The sequence below is a fragment of the Cetorhinus maximus genome, chromosome 7 (genome assembly GCF_964194155.1).
Source record: "Cetorhinus maximus chromosome 7, sCetMax3.hap1.1, whole genome shotgun sequence".
Taxonomy (NCBI): domain Eukaryota; kingdom Metazoa; phylum Chordata; class Chondrichthyes; order Lamniformes; family Cetorhinidae; genus Cetorhinus; species Cetorhinus maximus.
The window spans coordinates 18,284,747-18,312,123 of record NC_135885.1 but is presented as its reverse complement, the minus strand read 5'-3'; the positions used below and the strand labels follow the sequence as shown (position 1 = coordinate 18,312,123).

Below are 27,377 nucleotides of genomic sequence, written 5' to 3'. Positions count from 1 at the left end.
TGGTGTTGATGCCCCACAGTGCCTTATGGGTGCCCAGTCTTGACTTGTTAGATCTGTTCGAAATTTATCCCACTTAGCACGGCGGTAGTGCCACACATCACGATGGAGAGTATCCTCAATGTGAAGGTGGGATTTCGTCTCCACAATAACTGTGTGGTGGTCAGGGATTGATGCATCTGTGGCAAGTAGGTTGGTGAGGATGAGATCAAGTATGTTTTTCCCTTTTGTTGGTTCCCTCACCACTTGCCGCAGGCCCAGTCTCGCAGCTAAGTCCTTTAGGACTCGGCCAGTTCGGTCAGTAGTGGTGCTACCGAGCCACTCTTAGTGGTGGACATTGAAGTCCCATACCCAGAGTACATTCTGTGCCTTGCCACCCTCAGTGCTTCCTCCAAGTGGTGTTCAACATGGAGGAGCACTGATTCATCAGCTGAGGGACAGCGGTACGTGGTAATCAGCAGGAGGTTTCCTTGCCCATGTTTGACCTGATGCCATGAGGCTTCATGGGGTCCGGAGTCAATGTTGAGGACTCCCAGGGCAACTCCCTCTGGACACTGCCGGTGGGACAGAACATACCCAAGGATGGTGATGGTGGTGTCTGGGACATTGTCTGTAATATATGATTCTGTGAGGATGACTATGTCAGGCTGGTGCTTGACTAGTCTATGAAATATCTCTTATAATTTTGCCATTAGATGTTAATAAGGGGGACTTTGCCAGGTCGACAGGGCTGAGATTGTCATTTCCGGTGCCGAGATCGATGCTGGGTGGTCTGTCCGGTTTCATTTTTATGACTGTAGTGGTTTGATACAACTGAGTGGCTTGCTAGGCCATTGCAAAGGGCAGTTAAGAGTCAACCACATTGCTGTGGGTCTGGAATCACCAGACAGATTGGACATTAGTGAACGAGGTGGGTTTTTACAACAATCGACAGTGGTTTCATGATTTCCATATTTTTATTGAATTCAAATTCCGCAGGATGCCTTATTCAAATGCCGTGGCGGGATTTGAACTCAGGTCCTCCTAGGTTTCTGGATTACTAGTCCAACGACAAATCCACTACGCCATCACCTCCCCTGGAAGTCCTGCTGCCTTCAAGAATCTATGGATATGCACACCAAGGTCCCTCTGATCCTCTATACTTCCTAGGGTCCTACCATTCATTGTGTGCTCCCTTGCCCCGTTAGTTCTCCCAAAATGCATCCTCTCACACTTCTCAGGATTAAATTCCATTTGCCAATGTTCTGCCCATCTGACCAGCCTGTTTATGTTAGCCTAAGGCTTTCCTCCTCGCTATTTACCACACCACCAATTTCCACGTCATCTGCGAACTTACTGATCATACCTCCTACATTCATGTCTAGATCATTAATGTACACTGCAAACAGCAAGGGACCCAGCACCGTACCCTGCGGTACGCCACTGGACACAGGCTTCCGGTCACGAAAACAGCCTTCGACCATCACCCTCTGCCTCCTGCCACTAAGCCAATTTTGGATCCAATATGCCAAATTGCCCTGGGTCCCATGGGCACTTACCTTCTTGACCAGTCTCCCATGCGACAAGGCCTTACTGAAATCCATGTAGATTACAGCAATTGTACTACCCTCATCTACACCCCGAATCACCACCTCAAAAAATGTAATCAAATTTTTTAGACATGATCCCCCTGACAAAGCCATGCTGACTATCCTCGATTAATCCTTGCCTCTCCAAGTGGAGACTGATTCTGTCCCTCAGAATTTTTCCCAAAAGTTTCCCTACCACTGATGTTAGACTCACTGACCTATAGTTCCCTGGTTTATCCCTACCACCCTTCTTGAATAATGGCACCACATTAGCTGTCCTCCAGTCCTCTGGCACCTCTCCTGTGGCTAGAGAGGATTTGAAAATTAATGTCAGGACCCCTGCAATCGCCTCCCTAGCCTCCCACAGCAGCTTGGGGTATAGCTCATCTGGGCCTGGAGATCTATCCACTTTTAAGCCCACTAAAACCGCTAATGCCTGCTCCCTCTCAATTTGTTCAAATATATCACAGTCCCCCTTCCCTACTTTCTATACCTACATCATCCTTCTCTATAATGAATACAGGTGTAAATGTCATGGTCTTAGTCATATCTGATATTTAAAGTGCAATGTGGTGTGTTCAACAACCCTTTGCCTGTTAATTCATCTTTACCTCATGTTAATTCTCAATGTTAGAGTTTAAGATAGGTATTGTAGATCATTTTACTTCTTGACTTTGTTATAGTAAAGTTTATTTTGTTTGTTTAAAACCATGGAATCTATTCTCCTAATGGGAAATTGGAATTTCAAACTGTCTACTTTAAACAAAACATTACTGGTCCCTAACTGGATTGTAACAGCGTCGAACTCAATAAGCTAATTTTTTCCTCTCCTGTCTTGAAGGTGCCGAGATACCACCCAAGTGGCCACTTAAGTGCAAGATTAGAAAGTAAGCATTAATGGGCCATTCAACCATAGAAATCATCACATCCAAGCCCATTCCTATCCTCACCTGACACCCATGCCTGTACATTATCAGCTACAATAACAACTTTAAGAAATAGAGATAGTTAAGTAAGTTATATTTGTATTTGCAGATGCTCAGAATGGGTTTTTAGCTTTTAAGTTTAAGTTTGATTTGTACTTCTATATTTTTGTGTTAAGAAAAGGTCAAGTTGAGTTTTAGTTTCATTTTAAAAGTTGCCTGCATTTCTAACGGAGTTTTATTTTTTACAACTGTTGAAGAGAAGTTAAAGCAAACACTAGAATAGAAAGAACTGTGCTGTTGCCTAGCAACAGGGGTTGAGAGAGGCAGCCCCCACCCCCACACGCATGCATACACACATACAAAACAGCAGTTTGAGTGCAGTTGGAAGAAAGTGCCAGGACAGGAAGGACATGAAAAGGGACAGTTAGCAAGTCCCAAATTAAAGAAGAAAGGTCCCAAGGCCAAGGACTGGGACAGAAACAGGAGAAAGTCCCAAGACCACCTTCTAGTCCAAGGAAGAGCAGGAACCTGGAAAAGGTCCTGTTAAGTGCAGTTAAGAGTGAGGAGCAGAGGAAGACTTCAAGCTTAAAGAGACGAAAGCTGCAAAATCACAGAATCTTTACAGTGCAGGAGGCGGCCATCTGGCCCATCAAGTCTTCATTGGTTCTCTGAAAGAGCATTCCACCTCGTCCCACTCCCTTGCCTTATTCCCATAACCTTGCACATTGTTTGTTTTCAGGTAGCAATCCGATTCCCATTTGAATACCTCGATCGAACCTGCCTCCACCACCCTCTAGGAAGTTCGTTGCAGGCTCCAACCACCCACTGAGCGAAAAAAGTTTTCCTCACATCACATTTACTCCTTTTGCCAATTATTTTTAATCTGTGCCCTCTAGTTCTTGTTGTTCTCTTGAGTGGGAACAGTTTCTCACTATTTACCCTGTCCATACCTCTCAGGATCTTGAATACCTCTATCAAGTCTCCTCTCAGCTTTCTTTTCTCCAAGGAAAACAGTCCCAACCTCTCCAATCTATCCTCATGTCTACAGTTCTTTATCCCTGGAATAAGACTTGTGAATCTCCTTTGCACTCTCTAATGCCTTCACATCCTTCCTCAAGTATGGCGCCCAGAACTGGATGCAGTACTCCAGATGAGGCCTAACTAGTGTCTTATACGAGCTCAACATGACCTCCTTACTCTTGTACTTAATGCCCCTATTAATAAAGCCAAATATGCTATAGGCTTTATTAACTGCTCTCTCAACATGCCCTGCCATCTTCAATGACCTATGTCCGTATACACTGAGGTCCCTCTGTTCCTGCACCTCGAGAGTCTCTCCCTTTATTTTACACTGTCTCACCATATTCTTCCTGCCAAAATGGATCATCTCACACTTTTCTGCACTGAACTTCATCTGCCACTTGTCTGCCCAATCCACCAACATGTCTATGTCCTTTTGAAGTTCAAGACTATCCTCATCACAGTTGACAACATCTCCAATCTTCATATCATCTGCAAATTTTGAAATCATGCCCTGCACACCACAGTCTAGGTCATTAATATATATCAGGAAGAGCAAGGGTCCCGACACTGATGCCTGGGGAACTCCACTATAAACCTTCCTCCAATCTAAAAAACAATCTTTTATCACTACTGTTTCCTGTCACTCAGCCAAGTTCTTTTCCAAGTGCCTACTTTCCCTTTTATTCCATGACCTATAATTTTGCTCAAGTCTGTTGTGTGGCACTGTATCAAATGCTTTTTGAAAATCCATATACACCACTTCAACAGCGTTTCCCTTATCAACCTTCTCCGTTACCTCCTCAAAAGAACTCCAGCAAGTTAGTTAGACATGATTTTCCCTTAATGAATCCATGCTGGCTTTCCTCAATTATCCTGCGCTTGTCGAAGGGACTTGATTTTATCCCAAGCTATACTTTCCAGAAGTTTCCCTGCCACTGAGGTTAAATTGACTGGTCTGTAGTTGCCAGCTTTATCCTTGTACCCCTTCTTGAACAGGGATGTAACATTCACAATTCTCCAGTCCTCTGGCACCTCCCCGTGTCTAAGGAAGACTGAAAGATTATCACTAGTACTTCTGCAATTTCCACTCTCACTAGTGATCATGTCACAGGACTGGTAATCCAGAGGCCCAGCCTAATCCTGGGGACACAAGTTCAAATCTCACCATGGCAGCTGGTAATAAATCTGGAATATAAAGCTAGTCTCAACGGTGATAATGACAACTAACATCGATTGTTGTAAAAACCTACCAGGTTCACTAATGTCCTTTAGGGAAGGAAATCTGCCATCCGTACCCAGTCTGGGCCTACCCATGTGATTCCAGACACAAAGCAATGTGGTTGACTCTTAACTGTCCTCCGAAATTGCCTAGCAAGCCACTCAGTTGTACCAAAGCAGTACAGAAAGGGGTGGCAATGGCTTAGCGGTATTGTCGCTAGACTAGTAATCCAGAGGCCCAAGGTAAAGCTCTGCTTTCAAAATCCCGCCACGGCAGATGTTGGAATTTGAATTCAATAAAAATCTGGAATTAAAAGTCTATTGAAGACCATTGTCGATTGTTGTAAAAACTCATCTGGTTCCCTAATGTCCTTTAGGGAAGGAAATCTGCTGTCTTTACCTGGTCTGGCTCCAGACTCTTAAATGCCCTCTGAACGGGATGGGCAATAAATGCTGGCCTAGCCAGCGATGCCCACATCCAGTTAATTAAAAAAAGGAATAAAACCGGATCAACCACGTGGTATCAACTTAGTCACTGGAAACAATAACAGGAACACTGTCAACCCTGCAAAATCTTCCTTACTAAAATCTGGGGCCTGTGCCAAAATTGGGAGAGGTGTCTCACAGACTAGCCAAGTAATAGCTGGCCTTGCCAGCAATGCTCACATCTCATTAAACAAAAAACACCCGGGTTCTAACTTAAATCAGTAGTTGCATGATCATCTAAACTATGGTGTACTGAATCTGACTTTAATTGTAAAACAGAAACATTGTCATTACATTAGTGCTATGTAAAAACTTCTTCAACAAAGGTTTTTATGTCCACTATACAAAGTTCCCAGTGTCATAGGAACACAAGCAGGCCATTCAGCCCCTCTAGCCTATTCCAACTTTCATTGAGATCATGGTTAGTCTGTATCCTAACTCCATCCATCCGGCTCAGCTTCATTTCCCTTAATACCCTTGGTTAGCAAAAACCTATCAATCACAGATTTAAAATTATTAATCGAGCTAGCTTCGATTACTTTCTCTAAGAGAGAATTCACCATTTCTACCACTCTTTGCACAAAGAGGTGTTCTCTAACTTCTGCCCTAAATGGCTGAATTCTATTAGGTTCAATACATATGACCTAATCTTTGCAAATCCATGCTAGCTCTCTCGAACCAGCTCAAATTTCTCGAGGTTCTCAGTCACTCAGCCATTAATTATAGATTCCAGTAACTAATTATTATGGGCTTGTAAAAATCTTTAGTTGCCTATATTGACTTAATACATCAGAGCTGTCAATACCAAAGTGTCAGGAGTGGTATTTACGTCAGTGCCAGCAGGAAGCAGATTCAAAGCGATACAGGCTTGTGAGAAGTCAAAAGGTCCAAAGAGAAAACTGAAGGTCTGTAACTCTTTGCTATGGGCACGTGAAGCAGTGGTGTACTGTTGTCGGCTGAGTTGGTGAGAGAGTGTGAATGGGGGAAAGCTCGAATGCACGTGGTGATCCGGGGAGAGGAACATCAGAAAGTGAGTTCGAAATCATGGAGGTGGATCCTTGCAGAAGGCATCCAAGAGAAAGCATCGGTTTGGAAGATTCCAAAGCAAGCTCTTGGAGAGCAGAGATTGGAAACCCTCATTGTGAAAGAGAGAGTTCAGTGAGACTGGTTGGCTCACTGTGTAACAAGCATCTGGGGCCAAATGAGGAGAGATTCATAGCACCTGTTTGGGGTGGCATTTGTCACTTGGTTTCAGAGTCTGGTGTGCCTGACCACTGGTCACCGATTGGTTTACATGGACTGCGTACTTATTGTGGACATTAGAGTATAAGATAACTTTTGCAACTTGTGTTATCCTTACAAATCTGTATGTATCTGTAAAGGTATAGTTGTGGGTGAAGGAGTAACGTAATCTCATGCATCTTTTCTTGTTTAATAAATATTTCATTCTTTTGTTAAAATTCATCAGCTGACTCATGATGAATTTCAGTAGCCAGTAGTGTTCAGTAGCCAGTCCCCACTTTTCTAAACAAAAAATAAAAGTTAGGATCTATCAAGCCGGGTTCCACCCTGGGATCAGACTTGTCCAGTGGTAACATCAGCTGGGATCATAACAACAATTTGCATTTATATGACACCCTAAAAGTAGAACACAGCCCAAGGAGAGCATGGCAAAAAATGGATGCCAGGCCAAAGCAAAGAGAAGAAAGGCTGATCCATAACCTGGTCGAAGTAGTACAAAAAGCGGCCAAAAAAAGCTAACTAGGATACCAGGCTTCATCATAAAATTAATGAAATGCTATTGCAATTATACAAGGGGGTGAGTCAGGCCTCATTTGGAATATTGTGAACTATTTTGGGTGCTCCACTGTCACAAAATTATAATAATTTTCATAATATTATTGTGATTTATTGTAAAGTAGGTTTATGGGGGGGGGCTGTGCTTTCTGTATGTGTGAGATTTAATTAAATTTTGTAATCAAGCAGACTGCAAGTTGAAGTTATCAAAAGACAGTGTAGAAGTGCCTTTAAAATGCTAAGTAGGTAAACATGGTCCAGGTCTTAGCACGTAAGATTGTGACAGGAATTTTCTTTTTTTTTTTAAAGGTAAGTCCGGAGGCGTTTGAATTTCAAAGAGGTTCATGAGAACATTGGCAACATGAAAAGATTTATATTAGGAGAATCTGTAACCTCATGGCACAGCATATCTCCCACTCTACAATTACCATCAAGCCAGGGGATCAACCCTGGTTCAATTAAGAGTGCAGGGGGGCATGCCAGGAGCAGCACCAGGCATAACTAAAAATGAGATGCCAACCTTGTGAAGCAACAATACAGGATGACTTGCGTGCCAAACAGCAGAAGCAGCAAGTGACCGACAGAGCTAAGCGATCCCACAACCAACTGATCAAATCTAAGTTCTGCAGTCCTGCCATATCCAGTTGTGAATGGTGGTGGACAATTGAACAAATCACTGGAGGAGGAGGTTCCACATTTATCCCCATCCTCAATGATGGAGGAGCCCAGCACATCATTGCAAAAGATAAGGCTCAAGCATTTGCTTCAAATTTCAGCCAGAAGTGCTGAGTGGATGATCCGTCTCGACCTCCTCCAGAGGTCCCCAGCATCACGGGCGCCAGTCTTCAGCCAATGTGATTCACTCCACGTGATGTCAAGAAATGGCTGAAGGCACTGGATAGTGCAAAGTCTATGGGCCCGGAAAATATTCCAGCAATAGTACTGAAGACTTGTGCTTCAGAACTTGCCACGCCCCTAGCCAAGCTGTTCCAGTAACCACAATGGCATCCACTCGGCAATGTTGAAAATTGCCCACATATGTCCTGTACACAAAAAGGACAAATCCAACCTGGCCAATTACTACCCCATCAGTCTACTCTCCAACATCAGTGAAGTAAAGGAAAAGGTCATCAACAGTGCTATCAAGCAGCACTTGCTTAGCAATAACCTGCTCAATGATGCCCAGTTTGGGTTCCGCCAGGCCCACTCAGTTCCTGGCCTCTTTACAGCCTTGGTTCAAACATGGACAAAAGAGCTGAGCTCCGAGATGAGGTGAGAGTGACTGCCCTTGACATCAAGGTAGCATTTGACCGAGTGTGGCATCAAGGACAGCTTGCAAAACTGGAGCCCATGAATCGGGGGAAACTCTCTGCTGGTTGGAGTCACACCTAGCACAAAGGAAGATGGTTGTGGATGTTGGAGGTCAGTCATCTCAGCTCCAGGACATCACTGCAGGACTTCCTCAGGTTAGTGTCCTCGACCCAACCATCTTCAGCTGCTTCAACAACGACCTTCCTTCCATCATAAGGTCAAAAGTGGGGATGTTAGCTGATGATTGCATAATGTTCAGCACCATTCGTGACTCCTCAGATACGGAAGCAGCCCATGATCAAATGCAGCAAGACCTGAACAATATCCAGGCATGGGCTGACAAGTAGCAGTCGCATCACACAAGTGTCAGGCAATGACCATCTCCAACAAGAGAGAATTCAAACATCGCCCCTTGATGTTCAATGGCATTACCATCACTGAAACCCCCACTAACAACATCCCGGGGGTTACCATTTACTAGAAACTAAACTGGAGGTCAGAGGCTAGGAATCATGCAACGAGTAATCCACCTCCTGACTCCCCAAAGCCTGTCCACCATCTGCAAGGCGCAAGCCAGGAGTGTAATGGAATACTCCCCACTTGCCTGGATGAGTGCAGCTCCCACAACACTCAAGAAGCTTGACACCGTCCAGGACAAAGCAGCCTGCTTGATTGGCACTACATCGACAAACATTCACTTCCTCCACCACCAATGCACAGTGGCAGCAGTGTGTACCATCTACAAGATGCACTGCAGGAATTCACCAAGGCTCCTTCGACAGCACCTTCCAAACCCACGACCACTACTATCTAGAAGGACAAGGACAGCAGATAGGTGGGAACAGGCTTGATGGGCCGAAGGGCCTCTTCTGCACTGTGATTCTATGGAACACCAACACCTAGAAGGTCCCCTCCAAGGTCACTCACTTACATCCTCTGCACTGGAGAGACCAAACGCAGACTGGGTGACCGTTTTGCGGAACACCTTCGGTCTGTCCACAAACATGACCAGACCTTCCTGTCGCTTGCCATTTCAACACACCACCCTGCTCTGATGCCCACATGTCCGTTCTTGGCCTGTTGCAATGTTCCAGTGAAGCTCAACACAAACTGGAAGGACAGCACCTCATCTTCCGATTAGGCACTTTATAGCCTTCCGGACTTAACACTGAGTTCAACAACTTCAGATCATAAACTCTCTGCTTCATCCTCATCCCTTTTTGATTCCCTTTTTCCAAATATTTATTTTTTAATTTTTGTATATATTCCCCCCCCCCATTTCTATTATCTTTTAAATTTATTTCCATTTATTGTTTTATCCCCACCTTTTAGCCCATTTTGATCTTTTCTCCCACTGTCCCCTCCCCCTACCTCACCCCCACTAGGGCCATCTGTCACTTGCTCATCCTGCTTTCTACTCTTAATGTCACCATTAGCACTTCCTTTAGCCAGTATCGCCACCCCTTTGACCTTTTGTTTATGACATCTTTCGCAATCTCTCATTTGCCTCCACCTATCACTGGCCTTCTATCCAGCTTCACCTGTCCCACCCCCACCTTAACCAGTATATACTTCACCATGTTTTTCTTCTCTTTAGTTCTGAAGAAGTGTCATACGGACTCGAAATGTTAACTCTGTCTTTCTCTCCACTGATGCTGTCAGACCTGCTGAGTTTTTTCCAGCAATTTTTGTTTTTGTTTCAAGTCACTCACCATCCTGACTTGGAAATATATCACTGTTCCTTCACTGTCATTGGGTCGAAATCCTGGAACTCCCTCCCTAACAGCACTATGGGTGTACCTACACCACATGGACTGCAGCGGTTCAAGAAAGCAGCTCAACACCACCTTCTCAAGGGCAACTAGGGATGGTCAATAAATGCTGGCCCAGTCAGCGAAGCCCACATCCCATGAATGAATTAAATTTTTTAAAAATAGGTAGGGGATGACTCTTCCCTCTGGCAAGAAAATCCAGAACAAGGGACTAGAAAAGGAAATCACAGAAAAGAATAAAAAGGAATAGCTCTCATTTATATAGCATTTTTCACAACCTCAGGATGTTGCAAAGCACATGACAGCTGAGTAAGTACTTGCAAAGTGGAGTCCCTTTTGTAAGTAGAAAACAACAACCACAGCAAGTTCCCAATCAACAGCAATGTTATAATGACCATAATCTGTTTTTAATTTTGACAGAGGGATAAATATTGGCCAGGACAGAGAGAATTCCTGTGTTCTTTTTCCAATAGTGCCATGAGATCTTTTACACCCACCTGACATGGTTTAACATATCATCTGCAAGACAGAACCTCCGACAGTGCAAACTCCATCAGTACTTTGCTGTAGTGTCAGTAAAGATTATGTGCTTGAGTCTTTGGAGTGGGGCATGTAAACACAAGCCCTTACAAAGTAGTGAGTGCGCCAGCACTGAGAGAAGGATGGCACCCAAGGTCAAAAGAACATGGAATGAATCACCCCAGGAGGCCACAGGCACAGAATTAATTGATGGCTTTAAAAGGAATGAAAAAGGAAAGATTTGCATTTATATAGCACTTTTCACAACTGTCAGTAATCTCAAAGTGCTTTACAACCAATGAATTACTTTCTGAAGCGTTGTCAATGTTGTAATGAGGGAAACATGGCAGTCAATTTGTACACATCAAACACCTACATGTGATAATGACCATAAATCTATTTTTGTGATGCTGATTGAGGGATAAATATTGACCAGAACACTGGGGACAACTCAAAAATCAAAATGCTACAGATGCTGGAACCCTAGAATAAAAACAGATGTTAGGAATGCTTGGCAGGTCTAGCAACATCTGTGGTGAGAGGAACAGAGTTAACTCCCATGCTCTACTTCAAAATAGGGCCATGGGATTTGTTACATCCAACCAAGCGGGCAGATAGAACTTGCACCATATTGTCACAATGTCACAAAAATGGGCTGCACCCAATGAATCAGTGTTTTTTACCCAAACACAGCATTTGTTAGAAAGATCAAGTTTAATAAAACAACTTCAACAGTCAGTCTGGGGTGGAAATTGAACCTTGCTGCACCCAGTTTACGCACCAAAAGCAGGCACAATGGAGGGCCAATTTTGGGAAGCAACATCCAGCCGAAGAACCAAGGGTACAGGTGCTGCCATATGAGCATAGAGAGGCCCCCTTACATATGTAAATGAGGGTACTAAAGCTCACTGCAAAGCCCTGCACATTAAATTGGCAAGCAATGAGTGGAGCAGGTTTCCAGTATTGAAGATCAATCTCCAGGACACTGTGCAACCCTGGAGAAAAATCAATGGGACATTAAAAAAAGATTGTTTTTTTGTCATTTTCTTTGAACATTTCTCTTTATCAGATGTAAAAAATATTGGAAATGGTAAAAATATAAAGCTGTTTGGCTGACAGTTAATCATCATCCAATTGGGTAGAGTCTTTTTGCTTTCCAATTGGCATAGAAAGACAGTACATCACAAGGATGGATGTGTTGACTGACTAACGGCTGGACCGTGGGGGCAAGTCATGTGGTGAAATCTCCAGGAATACCATTTAATCACAGTTAGCAACCTAGTGTAAAGAGAGTATCATTTTTTCCAATATTACTGTGGGATGCTGTAAAGTAGGCTTGTGGGGGCTGTGCGTATGTTGTGTGTATGTGTGCAACCACTTTAATTAGGCTATAGACAGTCAGACTGCAAGGTTTAAATCATCAAGGGGTTAGGTATAAAGCAGGCATTTTTGAAGTGGAAATGGATGAGCTAAGATGGGATACCAGTAGATACAGCATGAATAGGAATTTGCATTAGAAGATAAATGAGGGGTGAATTTTTAGCTATTGAATTTCAAAGAGAGAAAAAAGGACAATTTACAACTGCAAAGATCACAAATAAATAAAGCAAAGTTATTAAGTTTATTTTTCCCCAAAGTGGTGGCCATAAAGACAACATGAAAGATTTTTAGATTCTGGGAAAGGTAACTTTCAAAGGAAAGTTAAGAACAATGGGTAAAAATGAAAGGAAAGAAATATATTTAAGGAAAGATTGAATGTTTGTGATGCGTGTGGCCATGAGATTTTGAAGTGTGTGCTGTACAAGCATAGTCCTGTGAAGGAGGCAGATTCTAGTCATCCCAGAGAAGTGACTGGTTGGTCCAGAAAGCAAGGTTTTGTTACAAGCCTTGGATTTCCATGGCTGAGTGAGAGGGAGGGAGAAGCTTGTGAAATACCTCCCTTATAGCAACAGTGGGTGCCTTGCGGTAATATTATAGGATGTCTTATAGATTAAGAATTTATAGAGACTGTTGCCTGGAAAAAGGTGTTTATTTGAGAGTCTGGCCAAGTATAAATCTTTTGGGAAATGTTATGACTAAATTTAACTGGGTAACTGTCATCTTGTGTGTTTAAGTTTTCTTTTCTTTTGCTAATAGATGTTTTACTTTAATATTTAAAATTTCCAAAAGTGGCAGTGGAATCTTTACTTCTGATTTCAGTACACATACCTTCTGGTGATAAATACAAATTGAAGAATCGTTGCGATAGCCTGACCAAATTTCCCTTTGGGATTTGGTCAGCAAGGCAAATACCACGTGTCTTATCATAACACTAGCTTCAAGCCTACTCTACTCAGGATTCTTGAGCGATGACTATGGCCTAAGCAGCAACCACCATTAAAAACCCATTAAAAAACACTGCTGTCGGTCCAGGAGCATGAGCGTCAACCATGATCATTTCCATGCCACAGAACTCGCCTGAGGTATGCTGCCGGCAAGGCAGATGGCTCGAAATTGCAATATTGGCAATGTGTAAGAGACAGGTGCTGACAGTTCTCCCAGATTATTAAAACCCGCAGGCCTCCCAGTCATGTTGCAAGCTGTATTAGTTATGCACACAAATAGGGGCCATAACAAATTTTTAGAGTCTCGTCTTTTTTATATGTATCAACAGATGGAACAAACTAGGATATTGTCAGGCAACGCCTCAAATTAACTTGACACCTTCCTTCCCACTTCATTATTAAGGCGGTTTTACGTCATGAACTGCTTAGAAATAAAACGTTAGTTACAAAATTCTGTAAGGTGACTTAGACAAACAATACACTATTTTGCATTCCTTACCTCAGTGTTCCCCTTTGTACTGCCAGTTCTAGAAGTATTGCAAGGGCCAAGTGCTGGTCTTGAAGTGGAATGTTCCCTGACCCCTTAGAGCTTGGTGCTCCATGAAGATCACTGCAGAACACCAGAACTTTAAGTCAAGTACTCAGTACCACAAAAATTAATTTCCTTTCTAGTCAAAATATCAAACTTAGCTTTCCCATGAATACCAACTTACCCTGTAACAACCGACCTGAGAAATTTTGTTGCTCTCTCTACAACTTCAAGCCACACGCTGGATACTGTGCCTTCGTCAAACAATGATGCTTCTGGAAGAGAACGAAGTGCATCAAGAGATTCCTGCAGTAACTCACTGCACAGGTCTGCATCTTCACCTTAAAAATCAAAAGACAAAGAAAAATGTGCTCAGAGAGCTTATTATAAAAAAGGCAAAATCTGTGTTTAGCCCTAAAAGGCGGCTCTACAGTGTCATGCAGCATCGCCTTACCTGATCTCCAAGCTCTGCGAAGGAATGCAAAAGCAAATGAAAGTGCAGCTCTGGATCCAACTCTGGCAAGTCCTTCAACACCTTTCCCAACGGGCCTAGAACTAATATGTTTTTAAAAGTTGAAATGACAAGTAGCAATATGCATGAAAACTTTTAAATGTTTGAACAGAAGCAGAATAAGGCATTTTTTTTCTTCAATTGCCTCCTAAGTGCACCTGCTTTTGATGGGGGTATAGCTCTATGATGTCAATGGTGCCACCCTAAACAGCAGCAGGCCTCCATTATTTTAAAATGGCCATTCATCACATGCAAACCTAGTTAGAGTATCAGCAGGCCATTGATGGTGGATAGCTACACTAACAAACCTGACGCTGTTTTCATCTGAAACTCCCCACGCTCCATGGCCACTTTTCATCAATCACTTGATAGCAATCAGGGAAGGAATCCTGACTAATGTATAACCTTACGCCAGTGAGGTCAACTGTTACATCTCAAATTATGTCAGATAATACACAGATTGAAAAACTGAACATGGATCCTTTAATTCTGTAAAACCTAGCACTACATTGGGCAGAGGGAGAGGTTTTTAATATGCATAAATCAGGTTAGTTGGGCAAAAATAGTTATTTTATTGGGTTTAGTTCATTTCATTGCTCTGTTTAACTCAATTTTTTTTTCAAAATTTTACTTTTAATTTTCTTCTATTTTGTTCTTATTCGAATGTTGTAACTGTTTCACTAATATGCTTTCGCGAAGGAAACATGCCATCCTGGCCTATGTGTCGGTCTCACCTCAATATAGTTGACTCTGAACTATCCTTTAAAGTGGCCTAGCAAGACACTCAGCTGTTATAAACAAGTCAACCAGGGTTGAGCAACGACTGTAAGTCTTACTAATGATTTCTGCTTCCCAAGAAAGAATTTTTAAAAAATGTACATGCAAATTTGAATTAAGAATGCAACATCTTAATATTCTCTTTTCTGAAACATCTTGAAACTTCCAATTACATTTGTGTAAGAACTCTCAAAAAGTCAACATAATGCACACCCAACTATTAACAAGTACTTTAAAAAAAAATCTAGAGATCTTCTTTAACTGATGGTACTAGTCCAAAGAATTCCAGTCCTACTCCACCTCAATGGAAGGCAACAGAAAGTGCAATGTGCACCTGCCTTTGCAATTAATGTTTTGCAAATTCAGTTCATAAATGCTGACCTGCAGAAGGCTATTTGGCTATGTTTTCAGCCGTTCAGACATTTCAACCATTAGCAAGGTGAAAGAGGTCAAAAGACAATTGGATAGACCTTGACGTTGTGCAATGGCATAAAACAGGCAATAAGAGATTCAGCAGCCCATTTTAGAACTCTCTCAATTTTAATTTCCAGTGAAATTTTAAATTGAAATTGAAATTTTATTTCCAATGGAAATTGAAGTTTACACCCAAAATTAAAAAATGACCCCTAACATGTATAAGGCAGGCAGCATGGATTGGTTTTTCTCTGGTATGAAACAAAGGTCGAGTATCAAAAGAGAATAGTGAAAAACAATCCCACTCCAAATGCCTCACTGATCCCTCTTATGTGTAGGCCCTCTTATGTGTAAGCTGCAATAAAAGTGAAATTAAAAATATAATTCAAAAATAACTTCATTTATACAGCACCTTCAAAATACAAAAGTATCCCAAATCATCGGATGAAAAGCCAAAGAAATACTACGGTCAGGGAGGAAGACGAACTCACTGTCAGGGGAACAGAGTTTGCGGCAGCTTAAATCTTCCCAATATATAACTGGGAGAAACTCTGACTTGTCAATTACTGGATATTAGAAAGAGACAGTAAAGAGAACAACTGCGGTAGTGGAAGGATAGAGCTGGGTGCTGTCAACATACATGTGAAAGCTGACCCCATGTCTGCAGGTGATGTCCTCATGGGGCAGCATATAGATGAGGAAGGGGAATGAGGGAATGATAGCTACTTGGGGAACTCCAAGCAGTAATGATGCAAGATTGGGAAGAGGAGCCATGATGTGCTGGTTGTGCTCAGATAGCTAAGAATGGAACCAACCAGGGCAGTCCTATTAGGGGAAAAGCATTGAAGAATGATGGTGGAGTTGATCACATCAATGGTTGCAGGTAGGTAATGGTGGAATAGTATGCCATGGTCAGTCACATTCTCATTTGTGACCCTGATTAGGCATGTTTCAGTGCTGGGCCATGGCTTGAAGCCTGATTGGAAAGATTTAAAGATGGAGTTACAGGAAGATGGGTGCACATGAGGCAACACATTCAAGGATTCAATAGACAAAAGGGAGATTGGAGATGGTAAGATACCTTGAAAGGACATAAGGGCCAAGAGGAAGAAGGTGTTGACTACACTTTTGAAAGAGAGGGGTCAGTGCGGGAGGAGAGGGAATTATCGCTAACACCAACTCACATGGGACCCAGAATGGAAGAGAGATGGTCAATAGTTTAAAGGGAACAGAGATGGGTCTCATGGACAAGATGAGCTGGAAGACTGAGTAAGGGGAGATTGGAGGGAAACTAGAGAATGACATGGGTTCAGGGCCAGGGTGAGCAAGGGGGAAGTGGAAAGCTGCTGAACAGATTGTCCCTTCTTTGTCAATAAGATTGAGACTGCGTTAGCCTTGAAATATACCTTTTCTTGTCAGCAACAGGCATAGGAACGTTAACGCTCTTCCATTTAACATTTGTTTGTTCCAAGAGTACACTTCTGCTCAGTGCAATAAAGTATCGTTCAAGGACTGCCAATCTCTGCTTAAGTCTTATCCCAGAGAGGGTTGTGGTTGCTGCTTGTGCAGCAATCGTCTGCTGCTCCTTCACAAGTACATGTAGACACTCTTTCAATTCACTCACATCTGCAATGAAAATTCAATCATTGTTATTACTTTCAAGGAATGAAAGAAAAATGGAGATCAATGACTTCATTGTAAATAACTGGAGATTAGTATATCTTGTAGAATAAGATATTAACGTACAGCATTTTCTCCTGCACCCTTCCCTACAGAAAGCTTTACCACTCAATACAGCCTTACATAGAGGAGAGTGAGACCGTAGATTCTTCCAACACCTTTTCTGTTTCGTGTTCATCCGACAGAAGGACGCCGATGATAAACCCAAGGCAGAAAAATACTTCCTTCCCCCTCATTCCCTGCTCCCATGTGAAAACTTAACTGGTATATTCAATACGCATCATTCAAATAATTGACAGATAGATCCCTTCAAGCATATTTGGCACATCTGAGCATCAGACAGTCCAAGGACACAAATCTTAATACATAGGGCTTTGAAGTATTATATTTTTCAAGGTAAATAGAAATACTTATTCAAAAAAGTAAAACAAAATGTTTGTTTTGCAAGAAGGTTGAAAACAATTTGTATTAATTTATCTTTCAAATAAGCATTTAAAACTAAAAATCAAACAAATATACTATATCAGCAGGCAAAACCATAATTAAAGTATTCCGCCATTTCCTTACCCCTCCAAACACTAACCAAGTATTGAAACACACACAAACAAACAAACCAACCATTGTGTTTCTTTGCCTTGTATGGTAAGTGTGTGAAACTCTTTCAAGTTATCAACAGTCACAGATTGCAACTCTTTCGAGTACAATCACAGTTCTTGGTTTCCGGGAGTGGGACATGAACCCACAACCCTCTGATTCAAAGGCGAGGGTGCTATGAACTGAGCCACAGCTGACACCTCACCAACCATTGTGTCCCTTACAGGCATGTGTTCCCAATAACCACATACTAATTAGGAACCAATTCTCAAAAGCCCCAGGCTTGCTGCACCCTGAAGTAACTTCCCTGTTCTCTCCTGGGCTAGGACACAGCAACCCACCTGCCTATTCCTTTTTTTGGCTAATGATATATATTATATCAAATAAAGCATTTCTTTAAATATAAAATATGGAATAGTTAGAATAGGTTATATTAAATAAGTAAAAATTAAGTAGCAAATAGATACATATTATTTGAAGTATTTATTTTAGTTGTATATTGGGATAATAAAACAGTTACATTTGGATTTCAGCATCACAATGGTGGAGAACTTTGAAATGAATGAAGTGAAGGAGAGCGATAGGAATAAGAAAAATAAGAGGGGATTGAGAAAAACGAAATTAAAAGACAGAAAACCAGAGGGATAGGAGAGAGAAAAGGGAAAGATAGAACAAATGGGAAATTGAAAAATGGAGAAGGAAGAGAGGACAGAAAGAAATAAGATGAGAAAGATATGAGAGGATGTGATGGTAAGAAGAGGGGAGAGGACACAAAAAAAAGGAAAAGATTGATAGATAAATTATATTAGATAGATAAATTCCCTGAAATTGTCAGCAATCTGGGGCAAAGAAATGAAGACAGAGACATAGACAGAGAAGATAGAGGGGCGGGGGAAAACAAAACAAAGCAGAACAAAAAACAAGACAGAAGCTGGCAGAGCCAGAAGCTGTATAACGAGGAGGGGCACAGTGAGCAAGTTGGAAGGAAGAGTCCCAGCTTGAATAAGAGCAGAAAAATATGCCAAGTTGAATTTGGGGGAGTGAGGAAGAAGAAATAAATTATCAACTGGTAGGTGTAGGGGACAAGTGTCTTCACGAAAAGATGAGGGATTGAATGGCTCCTGGGGAACATGAACCTAAATTGCCTCTATGAAGTTGGTCGGAACGGGTGTATAAGGTTTGAAATTGGGATCGTAATTGTTGAGAGCTTTTGGGGACTGATGGTCTACATGCTCTGTTCAAAACTGAAATGGCACCTTCTTTTTCTCTATAACATTGACCATCCATCCATTGTGAAACATAAAATTACTTAAATTGTATCATCTGACATGAAGAAAAATAACATTTTCCAGTAAAGCATGTCCCCAGACTCCCTGGAAATTCACCACAAATTTGCACCTCCAATGTATGAAAATCCCCCTTCAGGAGCGAAGCTGGGATATCTGCATCGTAACGCAAATCGATTTTGTACTTATAAGTCAACTGATTTGGCAATATAGCAAGAATTCTGCCTGGTTTGTTTATTGCTATATAAGATGAGTGTCCAAGCTAAGTGTTAGATGCACTATCAGTGCCAGATCTGCTTCAGCATTGCCCTTAACCTATTTGTCATGATTCAGTACTACTGGCCATTTGAAGAAAGATATGGGGACACACGCAAAGGCTCAGCCCTGGTCCTAAGGACACTCTCATTAGTACATTTCCCAAACCCTGCACTGCTTCTCAAACTGTGGCTCCCTTTCTCATTAATTCGTTATTCGCTTTCAAGTTTTACTTATGACACGCATTATCTTAAACACATGTAGCAGGGTTACATGCAGGAATCTATCGCAGATTTGGCAAGTGAAGCTCCACTAAATTAAAGGATCTTTACTTCTTCAAGTCCATGGATTACTCCCAGTGCCACTCACAAGTGAGTACAGAAACATGGAAATAAGACAGATGAATGCGTGGCTGGAAAGATGGTGCAGGAGGGAGGGCTTTAGATTCTTGGGACATTGGGACTGGCTCTGGAGGAGATGGGACCTGTACATGCCAAACAGGTTGCACCTGAACAGAGCTGGAACTGAGTTCCTGGCGGGTTGTTAAGCTAGTGCTGTTGGGGAGGTTTTAAACTAACGAACTAGAAGATAATATCAGAGAGGAATACCTAGGTGCACAGAATATTGGGAAAGATAGATAGCACTAGAATAGGGAATACTAAGTTAATAGGTGGGGTCAGAGTTAAAGAGAAAGTAATAGAGTCTAAATCAGGGTTACTGTGCGTGTTTGTGGATGCATGGGGTTTGATAAATAAGATTGGTGAATTACAGGCATAGATTGCCATGTGGAAATATGATGTTGTGGCTATAACAGATCTGGCTCAAAGAAGGGCAGGACTGGGTGTTAAATATTCCTGGATACAAGGTGTTCAGGACAGATAGGAAAGGGAGAAAAAGTGGAGGGGTGGCGGTATTGATTAAGGAGAGCATTGCAGTGCTGGAGAAACAGGATGACTCAGAGGGGTTAAGGACAGAATCTATTTGGCTATAGCTAAGGGACAAAAAAAGGTGTAATTACATTGCTTGGTGTAGTCTATAGGCCATCAAATGGTGGGAAGGATGTAGAGGAACACATTAGAGAGAATTGCAAATTATAGAGTTCTTACAATGGGGGACTTGAATAATCCAAATACAAAAAGGGTCAAAAGTTCTGTGTTCAGGAAAATTTTCTTCAGCAGTATGCTTGCAGTCCAACAAAGGAGGCACTGCTAGACCAGGTTCTTGGGAATGAGGTAGGCCAAATGGACCAAGTGTCAGTAGGAAAACATTTAGGGGACCAGTGATCATTGTATCACAAGGTTTAGGCTGACCATGAAAAAGGACAATGAACAGTCTAGAGTAAGCAAAATTAAATGAAGCAAAGCCAATTTCAATGGGATGAGAATGAATCTGGGGCGAATAAATTGCAGTCAAAGGGTTGGCAGGAAAAATGGTAGCTAATCAATGGACTACCTTCAAAGAAGAGAAAATTCAGGCACAGTCAAGGTATATTCCCTCAAAAGGGAAAGGTAGGGCAAACAAATCCAGAGATCCCTGGATGACAAAGGAGATAAAAATTAAGATAAAGAAGAAAATGTGTGCTTATGACAGGTATCAGATAGAAAATACAATTGAAATCCAAGCTGAATACAGAAGGTTCAGAGGGGAGGTGAAGAAACAAAGAGGGAGTATGAAAAGAGACGGACAGCTAACATAAAAGGGAACCCCAAAGTCTTCCATAGGCATATAAATAGTAACAGAGTGGTAAAAGGAGGAGTAGGGATGAGGGACCAGAGAGAGAATTTACACATGGAGGCAGTGGGCATAGTTGAGGTACTAAATGAATACTGTGCATCTATCTTTACCAAAAAAGATGCTACCTTGGCCATGGTAAAAGAGGAGGTCATTCAGACACTTGTAGGACTTAAATTGAAAAAAAGAGGTGGTATTGGAAAGGTTAACTGTACTTAAAGTTGTTAAGGCACCAGGATCGGATGAGATGCATCCAGGGATACTCCAAGAAGTGAGTGTGGAAATTGTGGAAGCACTGGTCATAAATTTTCAGTCTTCCTTAGACTCAAGGGTGGTGCCAGAGGACTAGAGAATTGCAAACATTACACCATTGTTCAAGAAAGGGTGGAAAGATAAGCCTAGCAACTACAGGCCAGCCAGCTTAACTTCGGTGGTAGGGAAACTTTCAGAAACAATAATTCAGAGCCAAGTTAATAGTCACATGGACAAATGTGGGTTAATTAAGGAAAGCCAGCATGGATTTCATAACGGAAAATCATGTTTAACTAGCTTGCTGGAGTTTTTTTTGAAGAGGTAACAGAGAAAGTTGGTAAGAATAATGCTATTGATGTGATGTACATGGACTTCCAAAAAGCATTTGATACAGTGCCACACAACAGATTTGTGAACAAAGTTACATCTCATGGAATAAAAGGGGCAATAACAGCATGGATACAGAATTGGCTGAGTAGCAGGAAACAAAGTATTGGTTAATGGTGTTTTTCGGGCTGGAGTAAGGTTTGTAATGGAGTTTCCCAGAGGTCTGTATTGGGACCCTTGCTTTTCCTGATATATAATAATGATCTAGATCTTGGGCCACAGGGCACAATTTCAAAGTTTACAGATGATACAAAACTTGGAAGCTTTGTGAGCTGTAAGGAGGATAGTGGAGGACTTCAAAACGACATAGACAAGTTAGAGGAATGGGCGGACAGCGGCAGATGACGTTCAATGCAGCGAAATGTGAAGTAATTCAGTTTAGTAGAAAGAATAGGGAGAGACAGTATAAAATAGGGGTCCAACTCTAAAGAGGGTGCGGGAGCAGAGGGAACTGGGTGTATATGTGCATAAGTCATTGAAGGTGGCAGGACAGTTTGAGAGGGAGGTTAATAAAGCATGCAGTATCTTCGGCTTTATTAATAGGGTCAAAGGGTAGGATATCAAGGAGGTTATGTTGAACTTGTATAAGTCACTAGTTCAGCCTCAACTGGAGTACTGCATCCAGTTCTGGGTGCCACACTTTAGGAAAGATGTGAAGGCATTGGAGAGAGTACAGAAAAGATTCACAAGAATGGTTCCTGGGATAAGGGACTTCAGTTATGAAGACAGATTAGAGAAGGACCGTTTTCCTTTGAAAAAAGGCTAAGAGGAGATTTGATAGAGGTATTCAAAATCATGAGGGGTCTGGACAGAGTAGATAGGGAGAAACATTCCCAATCATGAAAGGATTCAGGACGAGAGGGCACAGATTTAAAGTAATTAGTAAAAGTAGTAATAGTGATATGCAGAAAAACTTTTTCAAGCAGTGAGTGGTTAGGGTCTGGAATGCTCTGCCCGAGTGTGGGGTGGATGCAGGGTTATTGTTTGAAAAGAATAAAATGTGCAGGGTCGTGGAATGTGGAGAAGGCAGGAGAACAGATCTAAGTGAGTTGCTCATTCAGAGAGCTCGCTCAGACAAGATGGGCAAAATGGCATCCTCCTGCCTCAGAAGGCGGTATCACTGAATATTTTTAAGGTAAAGGTAGATAAATTCTTGTTAGGCAAGGGAATCAAAGGTTATCAGGGGTAGATGTGAATGTGGAAATCGAAACACAAGATCATCAGCCATGATCTTATTGAATGGCAGAGCAGGCTCGAGGGGCTGAATGGTCTACTCCTGTTCCTATTTCTTATGTTCTGCACCATACCAATTTTATGATTTTGAGATTCAAAAAGTTCAAGGTTTGTCAGGCAGAATCTACCCCTCCTGAAAGTCTTTTGAGTGTCATTTACAAATCATGTTATCCTATTTGTCCTTTTTCAGTCTAGATATAGTGACTTGTACCTGTCAAGACTAACTACTTGATCTGTAAACAAAAGTTATTTTCCCAATATTGTACAATACTACTGCAGTCTAGTTTTCGCCTATGAATTATAAGCTCCTTTTCTTTTCTATTGTATATAGATTACAGAAATATCATTTTATGTTTATTCTTAATTATTCCTTCTGTTTCTAGATGGTTAACATGCTACTGCACCAGAGTTCAGCTGCCTAATCCTGTGTCAACTTTGTCACATCTGAGCCAAGTCACACCAACTTTCCTGCAAAGCAGTTTCCAAGAACTAGCTTATCTGACACTTCACACACAACTTTAAATTCTTATCTTTGCACTGGAAAAATTTGCTTTGTGAACAGAGCACTGCAAAACTGTATTTTAACTAAAACTGCATTTCACTTTAAACCTTAACAATTTAAACTTTTATTTTCTGTTCAGTATTTAAAAATAAGCTAAAATATTAATTAATAAAAAAGGAATCAGATTAGCAAAGGGCTGCCTCCAAAAATTACCAGCTGTATTAAACAGTGTAGAAAACATGTTTTTCTTTTAACCAGAATATAACATAGCAAAAAATGTAAGTTTAAGGCCTTCTGTGAGTTTGTACACAGCAAATAACTTGGCAGTGGTACCAAGATGACACCCATCACGTGCCAATGTTCTTTTAGCAGATCTGAGAGCCAGGCTGGTCTTGTGACTCAATTTCAGCTGTGCAACAAGCAGCTGCTCCACAGACATGATCAGCCCTGCACTGTGCATCCAGAAGATCTCAATGTTTTCATGGGCTAAGCAGTGACCTTTCCAAACATACTGTTGTCCAGGGTAACCCTATAGCAAAAATCAGTTGGCATCAAACAAAAATAATAATGTCACATCCCATGCCTGCCTCTCATGAGTTGATTTCCCTCTGGTTAGAGTTGATAATTCTTAGCAGAGGTACAAAATCAAGAGAGGACTCAATCAACATTGCAGATCTTGTCCCTTGTAAAGCTCTTTTTCTCTCATGAACAGCTTTAATGATAAAGTGTTAGAACAAGTAAATGGAATTTAATCCAGATGTGTAAGGTGTTGCACTTGGGCAGGACAAACAAGGCATGGGAATACACGATGAGAGGTAGGACCCTGGGAAGTACCGAGGATCAGAGGGACCTTGGTGTGCACGTTCATCGGTCCCTTAAGGTAGCGGGACTGGCAGATAAGGTGGTTAAGAAGGCATATGGGATACTTGCTTTTATTAGCCGAGACATAGAATATTAGAGCAGGAAGGTTATGCTGGAACTATAAAACGCTGGTTAGGCCAGCTAGAGTACTGCATGCAGTTCTGGAATCCGCATTATAGGAAGGATGTGACTACACTAGGGAGAGTGCAGAGGAGGTTTACCAGGATGTTGCCTGGGCTGGAGAGATTGGATAGACTGGGGTTATTTTCCCTGGAGCACAGGAGATTGAGGGGGGACATGATTGATTGACCATCGGTACTTCCCAGGGTCCTACCTTTCATCGTGTATTCCCATGCCTTGTTTGTCCTGCCCGAGTGCATCACCTTGTCATTAAAGCTGCTCATGAGAGAAAAAGAGCTTTACAAGGGACAAGATCTACAATGTTGATTGAGTCCTCTCTGGATTTTGTACCTCTGCTAAGAATTGTCAACTCTAACCAGAGGGAAATCAACTCATGAGAGGTAGGCATGGGATGTGACGTTATTATTTTTGTTTGATGCCAACTGATTTTTGCTATAGGGTTACCCTGGACAACAGTATGTTTGGAAAGGTCACTGCTTAGCCCATGAAAACATTGAGATCTTCTGGATGCACAGTGCAGGGCTGATCATGTCTGTGGAGCAGCTGCTTGTTGCACAGCTGAAATTGAGTCACAAGACCAGCCTGGCTCTCAGATCTGCTAAAAGAACATTGGTACATGATGGGTGTCATCTTGGTACCACTGCCAAGTTATTTGCTGTGTACAAACTCACAGAAGGCCTTAAACTTAAAATTATGAGGAGCATAGATAGGGTAGACAAGAAGGAACTTTTCCCCTTGGTGGAGGGATCAATAACCAGGGGGCATAGATTTAAGGTAAGGGGCAGGAGGTTTAAAGGGGATGTGAGGAAGAATTTTTTTACCCAGAGGGTGGTGGGAATCTGGAACTAATTGCCTGAAAGGGTGGTGGAGGCAGAAACCCTCATAACATGTAAGCAGTATTTGGATGTGCACTTGCGGTGTCATGGCATACAAGGCTATGGGCCTAGTGGTGGACAATGGGATTAGAAGAGTTAGGTATTTGTTTGACCGGCGCAGACTCGATGGACCGAAGGGCCTTTTTCTGTGCTGTAGACCTCTATGACTCCATGACCCCATACCGCCAATATATCAAGGACAGTAAGCAATGTATAAATGCAACAGAAGTAGGAGGACATGCTGTTAAAGCTGTCAAAAATGCACATGGGATGCTAGATTTCACAACTAGAGCTAGAGTCAAAATGGAAGAAGCAATGCTAAACTAATACACTGGTTAGGCAGCAGTTATAACACCATGTCCTGGGCGTCTTAAATTAAGGCAGCCATCAAGACCATGGAGAGGATGCAGTCAAGGTTCACTAAAATATCAGGGATGAGGCGTTAGTCACGAGGAGAGATTAAAGAAATTGGAGCTCTTTTCATTTGAGCAATGGTGGTTAAGAGATCTCGTAGAGCTGTTTAAAATTTAGCATTTCTAATAAAAATGAATCCTACAATCACAGAATGATAGAACATAGAGACGACCATGTGGCCTGTGCTAGCTTTCTAGTAGAGGTATCCAATTAATCCCACTCCCCACCTCTTTACCCATAACCATGTAAATTTTTTTTACCTTCAAGTATCTATTAAGCTCTCTTTTGAAAGTTACTATTGAATTTGCTTCCAGCATCCCATCAAGAAGCACATTCCAATCACAACTCGCTCTGAACTCCCATACTATGTCCTGAAAAACAACTTCTACTTGTCAATGTTGATGAATAGAGGTCATAAATTTAAGATCAATGCTAAAACGATGAAGGGAGGGGTTTGGCCTTTTTTTTTCCAGAGGATTGTTAAGATAATTCTCTGGAGTGGGGGAAAAAAATCATCTATATTAGCTTTTTAAAAGGGAGATGATTAAATAATTGAAAAAGAATAATTTAACGGTATTGGGAAAGGGCAGGCCGAATGCCACAAAATAGGCAGTTGATACAATGACAAATAGTTATCTTCTGCACCGTAAACTCTCATGAAACCAACAAAAAAAAAGCCCAAAAAAACAAAGATGGGGGAAAACAAACCGACAACAGTCTAAAACCTCAAATGTCTCCATAAAATTGATATACACAAATCTTGGAAGGTGTCAGGACAACAACAGCAACAATTTGTATTTATATAGCACACTTAGCATATTAAAATGTCCCAACGCACACAAAATTGTTGTTGAAGCTGTTAAAAAATATATAAATAACATATAAATGGAATTATATAGAGGCATAGAGTGACAAACAAAAGCAAAGGAAGAGATGAAAAAGAAATCGGTGGTTAGGCCGCAACTGGAGTAGTGTGTCCAATTCTGGGCACCACACTGTAGAGAGTGTGTGCGAAGGTTTAACAGAATGGGATTATTGTCCTTAGTGCAAAGAAAGTTAACAGGAGATTCAAATAATATCAAAATTATGAGGGATTTTGATGCAGTAAGCAAAGAATGAAAACTTGCATTTTATATAGCACTTTTTACTACCTCATGGAGTCCCAAAGCGTTTACAGCTAATGAAGTATTTTTGAAGAATAGTCACTGCAAGAAGCAGATAGATAATGTAAAGAGTAACAACGTAAAAAGTAAAAAGAGAAACTGATTCCACAGTTAGGAGGGTTGGTAACTGAACAGCACAGATTTACTATAATTGGCAAATATTCCAAGGAGCAGATTTAGAGAAATGTTTTCACATAGCCAGTTATCATAATCTAGAATACACGGCCTAAAAGGGTGGTGAAAGCAGGTTCAATAGTAACCTTCAAAAGGGAAACGGATATATACATACAGAAAAAATTTTGCTGTGCTATGGGGGAATAGCAGGGAAGTAAGTGTCTCATTGGAAAGCTCTTTCAAACAGTTTGCACAGACCTAATGGGCCAAATACCTCCTCCTGTGCTGTATCATTCTTGTAAGCAAATATGAAATTGCTACAGTTGTTTAGGATGGCAAAAAAAAGTGTGGTACAAAGACAGAACAGAAGCAGGATCGAACAAAATAGAATAAAAGAACAGTGCAGGAATGTGCAGTTGAGGTAGGTCAGCCATGATTTGTTTGAATGGCGGAGCAGGATCATGGGTCCGAATAGCCTGTTCCTATTTCTCATGTTCTTATGTCCTTACTTAATGGCAATCCATTAAAGATTAAGGCGACCCAGGGGCTGTTAGTGCAACAGAAAGCAAGATTTTAATAGACCAGAGAAGTAACTTTCCTGAATCATAATTCAAACTGCAGAGATGGTGGCAGATTTGGACATGATATTTAATAATGCTGAAGGGAACCAGTTAGCTCAGTTGACTTGATGGCAAGCATGTGGTTCAGAATAATACC

At 41.6% G+C, this 27,377-nt stretch overlaps 1 protein-coding gene across 9 annotated transcripts in view; it reads right to left on the bottom strand.

Moving 5' to 3' along the window:
- herc2 (HECT and RLD domain containing E3 ubiquitin protein ligase 2) overlaps positions 1–27,377 on the bottom strand; it is a 246,039-nt gene that overhangs the window by 189,969 nt on the left and 28,693 nt on the right. For 7 of the 9 annotated variants that reach the window (XM_078545139.1, XM_078545142.1, XM_078545137.1 and 4 more), the window contains exons 4-7: positions 16,579–16,798; positions 13,925–14,025; positions 13,655–13,811; positions 13,441–13,551 (exon numbers count right to left, since the gene is read on the bottom strand). In XM_078545139.1, the coding sequence (XP_078401265.1) occupies positions 13,441–13,551; positions 13,655–13,811; positions 13,925–14,025; positions 16,579–16,798 (589 nt within the window). The remainder of the gene's footprint in view (positions 1–13,440; positions 13,552–13,654; positions 13,812–13,924; positions 14,026–16,578; positions 16,799–27,377) is intronic. The other 2 variants (XM_078545143.1, XM_078545146.1) reach the window with 1 other exon arrangement.